This window comes from Thyridium curvatum (genome assembly GCF_004353045.1).
Source record: "Thyridium curvatum strain D216 chromosome Unknown NODE_76_length_201104_cov_79.467521, whole genome shotgun sequence".
Lineage (NCBI taxonomy): Eukaryota > Fungi > Ascomycota > Sordariomycetes > Thyridiales > Thyridiaceae > Thyridium > Thyridium curvatum.
The window spans coordinates 182,423-198,945 of record NW_022156831.1 but is presented as its reverse complement, the minus strand read 5'-3'; the positions used below and the strand labels follow the sequence as shown (position 1 = coordinate 198,945).

General features: G+C 52.3%; 5 protein-coding genes across 5 annotated transcripts; 1 reads left to right on the top strand and 4 right to left on the bottom strand.

Moving 5' to 3' along the window:
- Positions 1–5,947: 5,947 nt before the first annotated feature.
- E0L32_009974 (uncharacterized protein) lies at positions 5,948–6,582 on the bottom strand (the record flags this gene model as incomplete). Its single annotated transcript, XM_031144994.1, has 2 exons — positions 5,948–6,332; positions 6,464–6,582. The coding sequence occupies 2 exons, from the start codon at positions 6,580–6,582 to the stop codon at positions 5,948–5,950; spliced, it is 504 nt and encodes a 167-aa protein (XP_030990346.1).
- Positions 6,583–7,530: 948 nt separating this feature from the next.
- E0L32_009973 (uncharacterized protein) lies at positions 7,531–8,487 on the bottom strand (the record flags this gene model as incomplete). Its single annotated transcript, XM_031144993.1, has 1 exon — positions 7,531–8,487. One exon carries the CDS (start codon positions 8,485–8,487, stop codon positions 7,531–7,533), a length of 957 nt encoding a protein of 318 aa, XP_030990345.1.
- Positions 8,488–9,867: 1,380 nt separating this feature from the next.
- On the bottom strand, positions 9,868–12,195 carry E0L32_009972 (uncharacterized protein; the record flags this gene model as incomplete). Its single annotated transcript, XM_031144992.1, has 9 exons — positions 9,868–10,074; positions 10,131–10,639; positions 10,721–10,866; positions 10,923–11,014; positions 11,076–11,294; positions 11,388–11,649; positions 11,703–11,772; positions 11,825–11,936; positions 12,001–12,195. The coding sequence occupies 9 exons, from the start codon at positions 12,193–12,195 to the stop codon at positions 9,868–9,870; spliced, it is 1,812 nt and encodes a 603-aa protein (XP_030990344.1).
- A 951-nt stretch (positions 12,196–13,146) lies between these two features.
- On the bottom strand, positions 13,147–13,847 carry E0L32_009971 (uncharacterized protein; the record flags this gene model as incomplete). Its single annotated transcript, XM_031144991.1, has 4 exons — positions 13,147–13,228; positions 13,309–13,499; positions 13,552–13,694; positions 13,757–13,847. 4 exons carry the CDS (start codon positions 13,845–13,847, stop codon positions 13,147–13,149), a joined length of 507 nt encoding a protein of 168 aa, XP_030990343.1.
- Positions 13,848–15,518: 1,671 nt separating this feature from the next.
- E0L32_009970 (uncharacterized protein) lies at positions 15,519–16,085 on the top strand (the record flags this gene model as incomplete). Its single annotated transcript, XM_031144990.1, has 1 exon — positions 15,519–16,085. One exon carries the CDS (start codon positions 15,519–15,521, stop codon positions 16,083–16,085), a length of 567 nt encoding a protein of 188 aa, XP_030990342.1.
- Between the last annotated feature and the right edge of the window lie 438 nt (positions 16,086–16,523).

Genomic DNA, 16,523 nt, shown 5'->3' with positions numbered 1-16,523 from the left:
TCATCATAGTTGCTGTGGTGCACTTACACCCGACTCATCACATCGTCCTTTTTTTTTTTTTTTTTTTTTTTTTTTAGCGGCTATGACACCCGCTACAGAATTGAGCCGTTGGCCCAACCACAAGGAACCCGGATGGGCAACTGTTTCCCCTCTCAGCCCATTCTGGGAAGAGGGAAAAGACCCAGGCCGGACCACTCAGCGTCCCTCTGCGTAACTACCTACTACCTAGGTAGCGGTGCGCTACTTTCCGCGACTGCCTAGCTTTTCGTAGGGTCCCATGGGGATTCACTGGGAAACCCCAGCTCGCCGGCTACGCGCATCACGAAGAGAGTGCTTGCCGATGTTGTCGTTAGTGTCCCTGATAGCTTCTGGGCCTGTGTCTCTACAAGTAGTAAAATCCCTCGATCTTGAACCATTGTGGGCTAATGCTACCTATGGGTTCTCCGCCGCCAGACTGGCAGCCGAACCCGAAACCCTGTACCCTGGGCCTTTTTGCGATGGCGTTCGTATTGCGAGCGTCCTGGTCGCTGCCGCATTGGGGATGACTTGACAATTTAGAGTGCTTGTAGAGCCAAGGCCCCTGCTAGCGAGCTCTCTTTCTTGCTCATGTCAAGGCTGTTCCTCCCCTCCCGGCCAACGAGCAGAGGTACTTGCAAGCGTGCGTCACTGGGCCACACTGCTTTTGCTGCCATGGGTCACTTCGTACGTACAGGGTCAGGTCGAGTATGGTAGCATGATAAGCGTGCGTCGGGAAGGGAACAAAGTCACCCTGCCGCGAATTGACGGGAAACGCCTTTTTCATCTCTCATCGCCCGTTCAGCTAGAAAGGGGAGGGAGGGTTCATCATTCCAACCGGAAAGAAGAAAACTCTTTCTTCAGCTTCGGCCTTGGCGCAACAAACGGCGGGCTCTGCTGCCCCTGCTTCTTGGGCACGCAGAACAGTACCCGAAAGTGCAGTAGCGAGGCGTTAGGCTTGGATGTTGGCTGCACGATCTAACTACGTGATAAGTGACAGAGTCGATGATGAGTTCAAGAAAAAGTACAGAGTAAGGATAGCAACGGCCAGCAGGATGGAGCCCCAGGCCTAGGAGCTCGAGGCCAGTGCCAAGCGCACGAGCCGGACCCGGGCTCCGGCGCAGTGGCGTCGTCACTAACGCCAATATTCTGCAGGTGTACAGCGGCCCCAGGACCGCGCCCGCGGGATACCTACGACTATCTGCTAGGCTGGACCAACTAGCCATATTATTAGTGTCCAGGCACGCACGACAGAACAAAAACACAGGATAAAAAAAGATGACCAAGTCAAAGTTGGGATGCTGCTGGTTTGGTTCACCCTGCAGCTTCCCCGGTGCATTAGCGTTCGAGAGACTAAACAAGGCCCATCTCCTTCGAGGTACCAGCTGAACGAGACTGGCTGGCAACCTGAAAGAGACGGACGGCATGTCTCCAGCCTGCGTGCTCGCCAAGAGTGTTGACACCATCATGGTCCTCCTCAGCATCGGGAGTCGCATGAGGTTTTCTCCTCCGGAGATAAAGCCGAGTACTTTTGCGCGAGGGCAAACAAGACAACGGTACGCACTTTGCGATATTCGAACCAACTCGATATGCGAGATGGACCCGGTCAGTATTCTTGCGATCGTCACTCGGTGCGTCTCAAGTTTCGCAATCCTGTGGCATCCCCACAGGCGTGGCGTTTCACAAAGATGGCCCGCGCTCATGACAGCATGTTCGTAGTAGGCGAAAGGAATAAGTAATACCTAAGTCAGCGCTGAACCTGTCAAAACTCATAAACCCAGTGCCCGGTCTGTCCATAATACCCGTTCCGATATTGCACAAGGATCATAAGCGTGCAAGAAATCCCTCGTTCCTCACGCTGTGCAGAGGAATACATCACTGTACTCATGGTTAGTTATGCCGTCATCGCCCGTCAGAGGCAGCGCGGTGCTGGCGCAAAATACAGTGGCGTAGTTGGACTATTTGCTTCGCATCCATGATTGTCCAGGCACTCCATCTCTCCTCTCCTGGTCCCCTGCGCTGGGTGGTGCCGAGAACGCCCTCGTCTCGTGCTTAAGTTTGACATCGCCTTTCGCCGCTCACTTGCAGTCACCCCCAAGGTACGAAGCTAGAGAACGCTTCCTTTTCTTTTCGTGATCGCCCGTAAGGATGTCTGCCATCATGCGAGAGCCTCGCACCCGGCGACCTGGTCGAGACAAAGTGGCCTCGTATGCATCACAATCAAGCTTATCTCTTTCCTTCCTCCTGGCCGACGGGGCGTGACACCGGAGACTGGCTGGCCCGTGCAATGCGGCTGGACTACCCGGACGGACTGAACTCCAGGCTTGTCCTGGGCTGTTTCTAGTTACATACACCTCTTGTTTCCCTTTGTCGCACCAATGACGCCCATCTCACTCTCCGGTCCCTGTTGCTGTGTTTCGGAGACACATGTTTGCTAGGCGGGATGGAATGTAAGATATTTGCATTCTATCTCTCGAGAGAATTGGGATGATCACGCATGCCCCCCGTCTATCTGTTGTTTGCTTGGCCGCCATAAATAGGGGGTTGTTGCGAGGATGGCAGCAGCACAACGCTTGGACGTTGCCGAATGGGGCGCGCCGTTTCGTCACACACCTCATCACACGTGCCGGGCTTGACCTGCTCGGCGGTGTGACTGAGCTCCGCCCAAGAGGCGGATTCATGGCATTGTTCGACGCCACAGTGGTACAGGGGTCCAGCTCGGCTTCAGCCAAGCAAGCACTTTCACCTGTAGACCGCATGGTGCGATGGGGAGATGCCACAAGGGGACTTACCTGATGGTTGTGCCCAGCTGAAAGAGACAATAGCCGTGAGAATTGAGTGAAGCACACAAAGGGTGATGGTCTCTTTCTTTGCTTCTTCCGCGCTGGACATCTTTGAAGATGCTCTGTAAATGGAGGCTGTAATGCTCCCGCGATCCGTACCTGCGCCAATAGTCTCATACTACCCCAAGGCCTGGCCGGCCAGCCTCAAGGGCCTTCCTCGTAAACATTCCGCGAGGAAGGAGAACGGATATGGAGGGTCACGAGCTCGGAACCGCGCATACTAGACCTCCATAGAACAAATACAGGCGGACCATCTGTCCCAGAATGGCCTTATTGTGACGTAGTTGCCGCCAAGCCACTTTCCTATCAGTAAGTAGAGTGCGGAAATGTCGCCGCCATTGAAACTATTGATGTTTCCTTGTTTCAGTTTCTTGTTTGTCTCCTGTCAAAGAAAAAGTCAACAGATGCCTCCTGCACGAGATCGAGGCAAGGGCAGCTTTCATGTGCGTCATTTTCGATCCGCGGGGGGGAGATGAAGCTGAGCGGGGCATAGAAGAGAAGGGCCCGGACGGGTGCTTTATTGCGATTGGCGAGGAGGAAGCTCGAGAGTGTGATCGTGTGCGTCCAGGGGGAAGACAGGTGAGACATTGATGTCTGCGGGGACTTCCGGGCAAGGGGCTGGTCCCGTGTGGCGGTTGCCCCCGCGTGCCGTGCCGAGCCGTTGTTGCGGACGAGGAGAGGTCGGAAATTATGTCACCTGTTGGGTTTAACAGGTTCAAAAGACGCTTTGTGCGAAGTCGGAGATTGTTGGTTAGTGCGATGAGAGAGGTTGGAGTTGCGATAGGTTGTTGCTTGTTGGCCTGTTCCTGAGTCATAGGTGTGATACCGGGTAGTCACGGAAAGATTTACAAGGCTTGGAAGCAAGAAGATTCTTCATATCAAATCACTCGTTTTTCTACAGGTTCATTAAACTTGATCCTCAACTTCTTTAAGTTAGTATTTGTCACAGTGTACAGAATTCCAAACTCTTCCCGGAGTTTCGAGCCAGAGGGTGCATTGAAAGCTATTCCAGTCTATCACTCAATATCAAATACTAGGGTATTTGTCGAATGTGACCTGCCTTCTTCTCTAGTCCTTATCACCCGTGCTGTTACGCGCCGTAACTCATCTGTCTGTGGATCTAGAACCTGTTTCTCATAGACCGTGAGAGTCAATGGCCGGTAAGTGGCAAATGGCGCGTAAGTGGCAAGTCTACCCCAAGACATCGGCCATAAAGTATTTCCTTGATCAAAAAGTCCCTCAACTAATTCCTTGCTTGTGTGATAGTCCAGGAGCTCACATAGAAGTGAGTCAGTGACAGTCGGGTCCAACAGCACTACAAGCTCACAGGAACCGACAGTGAGTCGGAAGCCGCAAGCAACACCTTTGACAGGAACGAAGGAGCGGCCCGAGAGATCCCAAGCTGCTTCAGGGACAAAGCGATCAGTATAGTAGCCCGGTCCTACTCCCGGGATGATGATACGGTCCAGTAGGAGATGGCCCAGGTTGGACAGAGACTGGCGAATGTAAAACTCGAAAGGGCCAACCTTGAGATTCGTACTGTCATTTTTCCAAGTGTAACCCATTCCGACCCGAACAAAAGTGTTGATGTCGAGTTTTCGTATGTACACCACAGTCATCTCCTGAGACGAGTTGACGGGGAGAGCTATTAGCTCTCGCCCGTCGCTAGCAGTGATGAGACGCCATCGGGACTCGATCAGAATCCCCCGATTGGTGACAAGGAAATGTTTTCTGCTAAAGTATGGTCTGACTGAAGTGGCATGCTCAAACTGATCGGGCGATTCTGCCAACATTGAACATCCCGAGTCACAAAAGACCTCCGGAACACCCCATGCAAAGATGCTGAGGTCTGCAGAATTCTTGATGATCTCCTCTTGTAGTCGTACGAATGCATTCCTGCCGCCTTCGCCATAAATCATGGGAAGATGTGTGCCAAATATGCCGAGCAGACTGTATGCGCGGTCTTCCGGCCGACTGGTCTGCCGTTTCGAGGCCCACGACATCCTTTGAGCGATGGAGACATCGCAGAGTTCCTTCTCGCCGGAAAGAACACCGATTTCGATGTTTGTAATGCGAGAGATAGTGTCCTGGAGAGATAGCTTGTCGCCTATTTCCATCCACGCTCTGTTGAAGAACCTCAGCTCTGTCGGTGCAATGAGCTCCTGCAACGTCCACCCCCTTCTGAACCATCGACACACTCCCATCTGATCGGCAGTGTCGACGTCAGATAGGTGAGCTACGCAGAGCCTAGCCTTTTGGTACCACGCGAACATGGAGTTGATACCCTCGCTCAGTTCCGCACTGCTAGACTTGTCGATACAGCAGGTGTCAATCCAGACGAAGTTCACAGAGATGGACCGCGCTATCCGACAAGTGTGCTTGACCTTCTCGAATGCTCTGTGCTTTTGACGTGCCATGTCGACCTTGGACACATCCTGGAAGGTGATTTCGTCACCGGCATGACCCCATGTATGTGTGATCTCGTCTTCCCAGCCCCATGTATGCGACAAGATGACGTAGGGTGGTATACTGGTTTCGTCTATGAGTTCTTCGAGTTGGATTTCTCCCCGGTCGAGGACCGAATCCACGTGAATCAGGCGCATCCTTCCGGCTCCGCGATTGCATAGAGTATTCGAAGCCCGGGCGATACTTGGGTTTCCTGTGGCTGTTTCCCAGTATTTGAGGTAACGGCGGTGATACACCGCGACACAACTCAAGAAACACAAGTTGTCTACGCTCAGAGAACTCGGCTGACAGATTGAGGGGTTGTGGAGGCTGAGCAACTTATGCATGTTGTGCGAATCACAGCACCTGAACGCAAGCAGCACCCCACCTGGCTGATTTTGCGTCCTCAAGAGCGGAAGGCATGATAGCGGCAAGGTAACATGAAGAAATCATTTGGTATGCGTTGGAAAGTAAATGTACAGGTCACATCAGAAATAAACAATCTCATCTCTAACTACGTGGATAATATGGGCTCTTGGGTTGGTACCTTAATCAATTTGTCGTCACTATAGCAATGTTTGCAGTCTGAGCAATAATTCCAATTCATAAGTTTGTCAAGAGGTTTCTCTAGCCTGCTAGGATGTTCATTTTCCGTCATAGGCCTTCTGCAATCCCTCCATGTCCAGCTTCTGCATGCCCATCATGGCGTCCATCGATCGGTTCACGGCCTCTTTGTCGCCCTTGGTCCAGACATCGCCCATCTTCTGCGGCGTAATCTGCCACGAGAAGCCGTACTTGTCCTTGGTCCAGCCGCAGGCGCGATTCGACGGGTCACCGCCCTCACCCAGCTTGTCCCAGTAGTAGTCGATCTCCTCCTGGTCCTTGCACATGACCATCAGCGAGACCGCCTCGTTCGGCTTGAAGTTGGGGCCACCGTTGAGGAGCATGAAGCGTTGCCCGTTGAGCTCTATGACCACCGTCATGACGCTTCCGGCCTTGTGGCCATGGACTTCTTCACCAGCACCGGGACTGGCGATGGATTGATGTCAGCAAAGGGTCTAGCTAGCTGAGTGACTGTGGTAAACGATGAGCGATGTAATGATGCCGCTGGGCATACACTATCACTCAAGGAGCAGCGAGTATGAGCAATGAACACTTACTAGTGAGTCGTCTCAATGATTCTGGAATCCTTGAATATCGACGTGTAATGCTTCGCTGCCTCTTCGGCTGTGTCATTCATCCAGAGGCAGATCGTGAATGGTGTGGAAGAGGAAGACATGATGCTCAGTGTAGAAGAGAGCTAAGCAATAATTTCAAGAGACGGAACAAGGAATTCAAGAGAATTTAGATATCGTGGAAGAATTATTGAAGTGCTTGGTCGACATCGTAAACTGGCGGTTGCTGAGAACCGGGCATTCAGTTAAATAAATACCCAAGTAGCTTTGCCAGTTGACAGCCAGAACCTCACATCATACTGAGGCAAGCCAGACGGCAACATGTAATCGGAATGTCCTGGACGCCAGGCAACAATGCGAAAGGGTCTCTTGTGTGCCCGTGATTTGGTGTTAGTATTTCATCGCGTGTGAGTCCAAGATTGCTAACAGCTGGTCACATTTGGAAACTTTCTTCTGTTAGTTCAACGCCACCAGACCCCGCCTTAGGCAGAGGGTGCAGAAAGGGTTGCCAGGGGACATGCTCGTTTGCCCAATCTGGACTCGCAAGAGAATCAATATTCCTCCGTGATTACTTTCAAAGGAAGACTTCTCAGGTTTGACGTCACCTCGTCTTTCAGTAGCGAGTAAAAGTAGTGCGACTGCTCACGGGCTTCAGTCGATGCCCACCAGAAGGATGTTGTTCATCCAAAAGCTGATCTATGAGCCAGCGACAAGTTTCTCGATAGGTTTCCCCTACGTATTCGCTACGTCGCGTCGCTCCTCCAAGTAGTTCTGAAACACAACAATGACTGCACATCACTTGGACGGGCTGTTTGGCTGTCAAATGTGTAAGACGATCAATACAGCACATGCTAAACACGCTAATAAGCAATAGCAAAAACATCTTTTAGAAACAAAGGCTTTACCCAAGTTGATAACACCCGCCTTGCGATCGAACATGTCTGCCCGGCGCAAACTTCTTATTGACCCCAATGCCATCTGTCCCTACTAGTTTTCAAACAAATAGTTGGGTCACTTCTTTAGGAAACGCACTGCAGGTGAATGGCGCGGTATTATCGCCATTTCTGAGGGACAGGCAACTCCAATGGTACGTTGCCCGCAGGTAGTTCAGTGGGGTCTCCCGTCGCTCTCCCTTTGTACTCTGTCGGTGTCTGCTGATAGCTCGGGGCGTGGGTCGGCGGAGGATACTGTTGGACGGGCGGCCCGGGCTGGACGTGCTGGATAGGCATGGGTTGGTAGGGCGTCTGCGGGCTGAGGCCCACGGAAGATTGATAGCTGCTCCCCGGCCGGAATTCTCCATACATGTCGCCGCCGCTGTCCATCTCAGCCACGCCCTTCTCGACCCGCTTATTCTTTCTCTGTCGGAGGGCGAAGAGCACGAGACCGAAGACGCCGATAAGCCCTATGCCCAGTCCGACACCCAGGCCGACGCCGAGAGCGGTCTTGTTGGTACCTTTTGATGCGGCCGCCGTCGTGTTCGCTGGCGGTGCCGCGCCACTCGTTTGTGACGCTGACGGCGTCGTCTGCACCGGCCCGGAGGCAGAAGAAGTCGGAGAGGTTGGTGGCGTAGTGCTAGAAGCGCTGGAGCTCGAGGACGACTGGACTTTGTCCGGGAGCTGGAATTGCACAGGGCCCGCCAGCCAGCTGTACTGGTCCTTTGCGAGGTAGTACGCCACGTAGAAGTTGCCGACCTTCATCTTGTCGGCGGTAGGCACGATCTGGACCTTGCCCGAGGCGTCGGGCGCGTACTGCCATAGTAGCGACGACTTGCCCGTGAAGTTCTGGTTCACGGGGCCTCCCCCGAGGTCATATATGCCTATCCAGTTTTTCGGATCGGGGGTGTCGGTCGAGTAGTGGAAGGTGAGCAATGGCTCGTCGAGTGCGAGGCTCAATTGGCCATCTGCTGCCCGGTCTGCGAGGGTAGCATCGTCGGTGGTGGGCGAGTCGTCCGCTCGAGCCCGGCAGCATAGCGCCGCTAGGACGAGCAATCCAGCGAGAAAGGACCTCATTTGAGCTGGGCTTGAGCGCGCCGGAACGGTGCGATTGGGGAAAAGAAGATACTCTCCACGGCGAGTACAAGAGATGATCAGGACATCTTTGAGGGAGGAGGGGAAGCAGGTTTCGATCGAAGATCAAGTATGTACGACAGGCCAATCCCACAGCGACCGGGGGGGTCTGCGAACCTACAAGTACTCCGTGGATGGGATGATGAAGCTTACAAGGGTCCGAAAACAGAAGGATCTTCTCGGCAGAGTAACCTTGTACTCGATGTGGGGTGATTTGCTGCTGTTGGCAGCGAATTCATTGGATCTCTTGCGCAGCAGATTCGCGGCGCAGCAACGCTTATTCGGCTTCTATTTTCGAGGTCCATAACACTACTCTTTGGATAGGTCAAATGAGGTTGCTTAAATCGCTCACTCTTCAATGCCAATGCGGGCCATGCCGCCAACGTAAGAAAGAAAACTCGGGCGCCTGTCAGCCCGTCGCGCGGGAGCAGTCCAGCTCAGCCTTGCTGTGTAGCCGCCACGAGATCTGAGTGTCTGCAGACATGGCCGCCCGTCCTCCGACCGAGAAGCCCTGATCTACACAGGCACAGCGAGTGAGTAGTGATTGGCGAAGCACCCGAGATGGTCGCTAGACCCAGACCAGAACGGCCTGGCCCGTCGCCGCCGTTGGATGGCTGAATCCGCACCATTTCCGCACCGGCGCTTCTCAATGGGCGGGGGTAAGCTTCTGGGGACGTCATCATACATGGATGCACCACACCCATTGGGCAAGCAATCTGGTTTCAAGAAAATGAGACGACTGGCACCCGTGCTCTCTTTGTTACACTGGTGGCCTTCGCCATGTACCACCCCATACAAGGAACACGAGTACTTGCGGAGTAGTAGCTGAATTTGTTCGGAATGAGATGGTGCTGTGTTCTTCTTTTCCGCAGTGGACCCAGTGCTTGAAGGCCGGCGATCCTCCTATGTCGTGTCTCTTGCACATTTCGACCCACGGAAAGTGCCATGTTCTCCCAGATATGGCTGGCCTACGAAGTAGCTGGAGTACATATCATCCGGTTGGCCCGTATCCATAGATGTGGGATGGAGAGTTAGACAGGTATTAATGGAGACTTGGGCGATCTTACACGGAGCTCCGTTCCACAATTGGGGCCCGAGTATGCACATACTTAATGAATGTCGGTGACTTAATCCCTGTACGTTAGAATGACTCTATTGGCACCTAACTGGACAATATACGGAGTCTCGAGATGTCAATCCGATATCAAGCTTGACAAGGTTGATAAAAATGTCCGTCCCCGGTTCCTCGACGAATTGCTCTGGAGAGAGAGGTTTCAATACAAGACTCTGACCTCCAGAGAGATAACGACACCAGGCTCTCCTTTAATGATACTTGTTCTTATCGTGGTGAATGTCGTTCTCCAAGAAAATCTCGGTCTTGTTGTTCATCTTCGCGTCTATGTTCTCGCAGAGAATGCAACAGATCAGCCCCACACCGGCAAACGCAAGCGAGACGAGGGCGGTCATCTTGAGGCCGTAAGCATACGACCACTTGAAAGCGCCCGAAGCTGCTACGATAATGTCGGGAGTCTATCAAGCACATTAGTCTTGGCTCCGGGCTAGAGGCGACAGACAAAGCTACTTACAATGCCAGGAATAGCCTTGAATGCATCAGCGCCGGCGGAGAAGGCAGCAAGCACATCCGCGCCATACTTGGGGTCCAGTCCGGCGGCCACAGCCGCAGCCGGCACTGAGGTGGCTGCCCGCTGCGCCTGGGTGTTTGTGAGCACTGTCGTGTACACCGCCTGGGCAAGTGAGCCTCCCGCGTAACGCGCAACGCCTGCCAATCCTCCAGAAATGCCCAGCTCCTCTTGGGGGACACCCAGCTGTGTGAATGCAATGCTCTCGTATTGAGCCCAACCAAAACATGTTTGCATCAGGAAGGCAAGAGCAATCATCAGACCTTTGTTATCAGGCGTGACAAGGGCTAGAAGGCCACCGAACAACGTCATGCCGCACCATGAAGTGACCAGAGTCCACTTCCAGTGGCCAAATAGATTGCCCAGGCAGATGAGGAGCATAGCGCCAAACACAAGTCCTAGGTTGCCAGGAAGTGTGAGGAGGAGCTCCTCTGACCGAGAGGTTTCCGGGGTGACTGTGTTTTTGAGACATAGTTAGAAAGTGCTGCGAGGCTTGGCCAGTTGTACGAGGCGGAGTGGGCTCTCCGGCTTCTTACCATAAAAAACATTGACCATCGTGGGATAAATCACGTTAATTCCATAGTAGAACATCGTGACTATCAGGGCGAGAATCCAGGGCACGCAAAACGCCCTTCCGTTATTGTATTTGAAGATGTGTGGTGGGCAAAGGGGATATTTGACCCTGTGACCCCAAATGTCAGCTCCCGCATCATACAAAAAACACACGGCGTCACTTACTTGGACCATGTCTCCCATATGCCGAAAAGAATGAGCGTGCCGAACCCGGCACAAAGCGGGGCCACCACAGTCACGTCTGAGGACTTCTTGTACTGTGTGTTGAACTGTGTCAGCCTCATGGGGTTGGACGTGGAATTTCGAGCGTTCTCTTACTGTTGTGTTGATAATACCCACAAGTGTCAGGCAGACTCCGGGGGTTACTAGGAGAGCTCCGACGTAGTCTAGGCCTCTGAGAGCATCTTTCCATGGGACACCGCGAGGATGCTTGGGTGGATGGTAAAGGAGGCTGATACCAGCAAGGGAGAAGAACTGGGCAATGAAGCCGGCCCAATAGATATACTGCCAATTGCGTTCTCCAGCGTCGATTGCGTACTGTAGAGTCTCGGTCAATCGGCTGATCAAAGATTCATGTGAAGTGGGAAAAGGCCGGAAAGACGACCAAGACCTGCAACTAAGGCGACTTACCCTACCGACCACAGGGCCAATCACCACAATAACAAAGACAAACCCATCCGAGATACAGATACCAATATGGCGATACTTGTTCGGCATCAGTTCGGGAATCGAACACATGGCCATCTGGCAGAAGCCTCCACCGAACCCTGTTATTCCCAGTCCGGCAACAAAATGATTCGAGCTGCGAGCCGTCGCGCAGACAATGAACCCAACACAGCAGATAGCATTCCCGGCAATCAGGAAGAGGCGGCGTCCGAACAAGTCAGAGTTCCTGTCGAGAGGTTAGCTACTTTTATTCGGATAGCCTGGATCGCGAATACTGACGTTCCGGCCAGGAGAAACCCAATCGCATTTGCCGTTGTGTATGCAGGCACTGAACAAACAAGAGCATCAGCTGTGTCCAACCGAGCTCTAAAACTCATAGACTGCCATTCCCGGATACTTACCGTACCAGCCGACCAAGGTCTGATCTCCGCCAAATTGTGCTGCAAGTTTTGCCTGAAGAGCGGCGGTCGTAGGAACAGGCCAGAACGATAGTCCAAACGTAGATGAAAGGATCTAGTGTTATCCTGTTAGCCCAATGCCGACGCGCTTGTCCTCTCCGCAATGAAATTGGACTGACAAAGATGACGATCCATGTCTTCCAAGTCATGGTAATGGTACCACCGTCCAGCGTGGTCAAGCCTTGTGAGGCCCCGACCGTACCCTCGACATGCTGGGTTTTCTCCAAGTCACGTTTCTCATCATCTCGTACGCTGGCAGCGGCCGACTGAGCCGACATGTTGGCGTCAGACTCCAGGATCTCCGTGGCAGTCATGTTCGTAGCTCCAACAGATCAGGCGATGGTGATGTGGCAGATCGGGATTGCTTAGCGAAGCACGACAGCACCAACTGCCACGGGTCCAGATCAGAGATATAAGGAAGGAGAATCTAGATTGCCTCCGCCATCTTAGGGTGTTCCATCCCGGGGACGGTTACTCAGCCCGGCGGCCATCCCGGAAACACGGGATTCCATATGCATTGGACTGCGAAGTGAACGGTTCTGCTTTTCCAGGTCGTGACACCCAAACAGACTTCCCTTCCCCAGATTACCGGTGGGGCATCCTCTTCCTGGGGTAGTGGGTTTGACAGTTTGGGGAGGAGAAGCTCCCGTAGGATCTTTACCCATTTGAGAACAGACGTCACGCTAGAGGCACTTTGGCAACAAGTGCCAACAACCCAAATAAGACGCTACGCCTTACAGAAGCTTACAATGTTTATGTCCGAACCCACTCACCTCGCCGAGTATTGATACGGGCAGATTGCTACAGCGGGAATAACAGCCCGGAAAACATGACCCCGGGTTTCAAGCCTTGAAAACCTGGGTCTCCTCACATTCCCCTTGCTCCATGGCCTGGTAAAGGGGCGAAAATCTGACTCGATACCTCGGATTGCCCACTACCTTCGCCCTAGAACAATTCCTCACTGACTCACTTCTCATCTTTGGGGGGATGAATTGTTTTGTTTTTGTTCTCGGGCTAGCACGGCAGTGAGAGATCCGAGTGAGGCTGACCGCCCGTCAGGCGAAGAATCTAGCACATCGGTACAGTTCCATTTCTGACAATCTCTCTCGTAGGTATTGTGAAGACACCACGAGCAACTTAATTGATCTTTCTGGTGCGTATCAGAGCATTGGCTGTTGATTTCAGAGCCTCTCAACGTCAACGCTCACGCTACATATACCTCGACTGATCCACGCTCTCCCAGAGCACCGCATCCTCGAATATGCTCAGCCGCCCGACGCGTACTCGGTCACTCCATCACTGTCTTCGATACCCGGCGTGGCTTTTCCGAATGCGATCATATCATGGCTAGATCAGTTCGTTAGCCCCACCCTTCGCCCGGGAAGTTGGCAGGATGGCGGGAAGACGAGTAATCCATAAAAGCTTACCCGGCAAACAAGGTGATGGAAGACACATCCAAAAAGTGGTCACAGTCCGATGATAGCGCAGCGTACTCAGGACTGTTGATGAACTGGTCAAAGTCTTCCCAAGAGGCAAGCCAAAGCGTGCTACAGCCGTCGTAGTCCATTACGCTGCCGTACTTCTTGGCTCGCTCCTTATCCTCGGGCGATTGGTGATGCTGCTCGACGGTTCAGTAGCAACAATTGACCTATTCTCGGGCCAACTCCTACCTGGATGTAGCGAAGAACCTTGTGCCGGGCGAAGGGCTTCGAGCCGACGGTCAAGTCAGCGTGCACTGTCGCCCAGTGCTGGTGGAAGTGGTCGTACGACACATCCGGGAGTTTCTTAAAGTAGAAAGACACCTTGACGCATGCTACCAACGGATCAGTGTCCAGTTAAGCTCTCGAGATCTGGCTGAGGCCAAGAGCTACTCACGCTGATAATGAACACCGGCGTCGTAGCTTAAGGTGTCATAAGTGAACTTGTGAGAGATACGTTCGTGTCCGACTGCTCTATCAATAGACATTTTGCGGCGGTTTAACTTGTCCAGTCCTGATATGAAGAACCTGAAGCCTAGCCGACGACCTCCATCCTCTGCCCTTCCACTGTCTCTAGAGCGACTTCAAATACCTGAAAGTGACGCTGAGAGGCCACGATTGTAGAGTTCCAGCGTGACCTGCCATCTTGTCGTGTTGGGTCTTAGCGTGCGGGGATCGACACAGCTTGATAGGAAGGATTCGCCTCATCGGGTATCATACTGCGACTAGTATTTCCCTGGCAGATCTGATGAGGGGCTCTCCACGAGCTGACGGCAAAGAACATCCTCTCCCTTACCTGGGTGACGTAATTTATTGAAGCTGAAGCATAGCATGTCTAGTAAAAATATTGGAGATTCGCCATACGAACATCACAGATCAAAGTGCAAAGTCCCCTTGCCAGTCCAGGCCTCCGACTGGGAGATTCATGGCGAGAATTGCCTTACTACAACCACTTGTGCAATCAGACCATAGTAGTATTTCTCTCCCAGTGGCTCATAGACATTCAATGCTGGGTTTTTACAAAAGATATATTACCATGAAGCTCCACATCCACGACATGACACATCAACCTCCATCTACAACCTCTACTCCCGAAGCATATTTGCGAGATATACCCTGGATTCATTCGTGCTGCAAAGAACACGACTCCCCAAGGGTGAGGCAATCCGTCATGACAGGGCCAAGAGCGAGAGAGCCGCCCCCTCTCCAGAGACTCCAGTTTGGGTAGGTCAAAATCAATATGACGGGCTCTCGGTCTAGGCGTGGATTACTTCCTAAAGCAGTATATTGCTAGCACGCGCGTGAGGCTATCATATATCAAGCACGAACTGTTCGTGTTCACAATCTCGAGTTCCAACTCTCACGGACTTTTGTACATGAATGTTTCAACTGTTATCCTTACAGGAGAGGAGGATAAAAGACCAATTTGTGATTGAAGAAATTTTGCAAAGACCTGAAACTCTGGGCTGTAGCACTGGTAGACTTCGTGGGTTTGGAGACCATCCTGGCCTTCTCAGACCTGTGCAGGTTGCCCAATCAGGTAGCAAGACAAGTTCATCGAATTGCGCTGTCTAGTGAAGAGAGTGAAAGTAATAACAACGATCTTTAAGCACTCCACCAACTCAGACAGCTGTTCCAATAGCCACAATAAGTGTGAAGGTGTTCCTGAGCCTGGCGGCCTAAGTCAATGATCTGTGACAGTCACCGTTTAATTTTTGAGATTCATCACAGGCACCCGCTTGAAAGAGACAATGTAGTAACAACAATGATGCTCGCATTCATTTTGAAGTCCATTCAGTGAGTAACTCGTCGTCGTCAAAGAGAGATCGAATACTTTAGTGACTGTGTCTATGTTCTCTTTGTTACTGCCCACGACTATCACGTCAACTGCCGATCATAGTCTGTAGCTCTCTGTCTCCGAGTCTAGTTGATAGAGTGAAGTTCAAGCATAGTCACTAAGTCTTGTGCAGTTAGTAACCATCTTGCAAGAGACAGATATTCTCTAGAGACCTGCTTGCCGTCAATATTGTGTCTTCCATTCACTTGCTTCAGTCTGGATAACCCTCGGTTTAAAAGAGTTCGACTTTAGACAGCCATGGAAGGAACTCTTTGCTCTCTACAACCTTCATCAGAATCAGAACCCTGGTACCGGTCTCAAGATGGATTCCATCAAGAAGGCTATGAAGAAGCTGTCCTGCCAGGACCCGTCGACTCAGAGTCAGTCCAGCGCGAAGACAATGCCACGATCGAAGACTCCGGTCCCCAAGAAGGACTGGATAAACCCGCACGACGAGGACAACACTGCGACGCCTCCCTACAACCCTGCAATCAACGCAGTCAAGGCCGAGAATCAGAAGTCATTCTTCCTGGATGACTCGGACGAGTCGTTGCCTCCTTCTCCCGAGAGCTGCACCTACATCCAAGTTGAAGATCCGAATAAAAAGGAAGACGACCCCAAAGCCCGCTACCACATTCGCATCTATCTCCAGGAGCCCTCGACTCCCCCCGACTACTATGTTGAGGGAGAGTACGATCCGGAGTTCGCCAAGAAGCTCACCCGGGAGCTCCACGATCTTCAGGACCGCATCGAGCTGCGGCGCTCCGAGTACGGTCCGGTGGCAGACGAATATGCGATCGACCGCACACCTGCTGAGGCCATCAAGTCCATTCATGAAGCGATGGAGTGTTCTTGGTATGATGAGGAGATCGCCAGCCAGTGGCTGTAAAGCATCACACGCGCATACCTGCACTGTCATGTCCGAGACTACTCTCGGACAGTGCTTGGTCGGAACTCTGTACATCAACAAGGTGAACCCTAATAGGATAAGAGCCTTCACTTCTTTCATAGCTAGGATTAGCATCGCGTCGGTCACAGCACTCGCAATCAATATTCGCTGAGGACAATCTATGATTTTGATTCGGTGGCAAGTTTGTGCTATTCTGCATGTACCTTGAGTAGATTATCAGTTCTTAGTACTGATACGATGTGGTCAGTACATTAAAACCGATGCTTTGGGACAGTTTCAGGCTTCAGCAGCCGTTCTTTTCGCTTGGCCCATTAGTACAAGTCAGATATCAACAGACAGCAGAATTGGCTTATGGAAGCAAGTATCAGAGCCGTTGGAAGACAAGGCAAAGCGCGTCCAACAAACACTCATATTTAT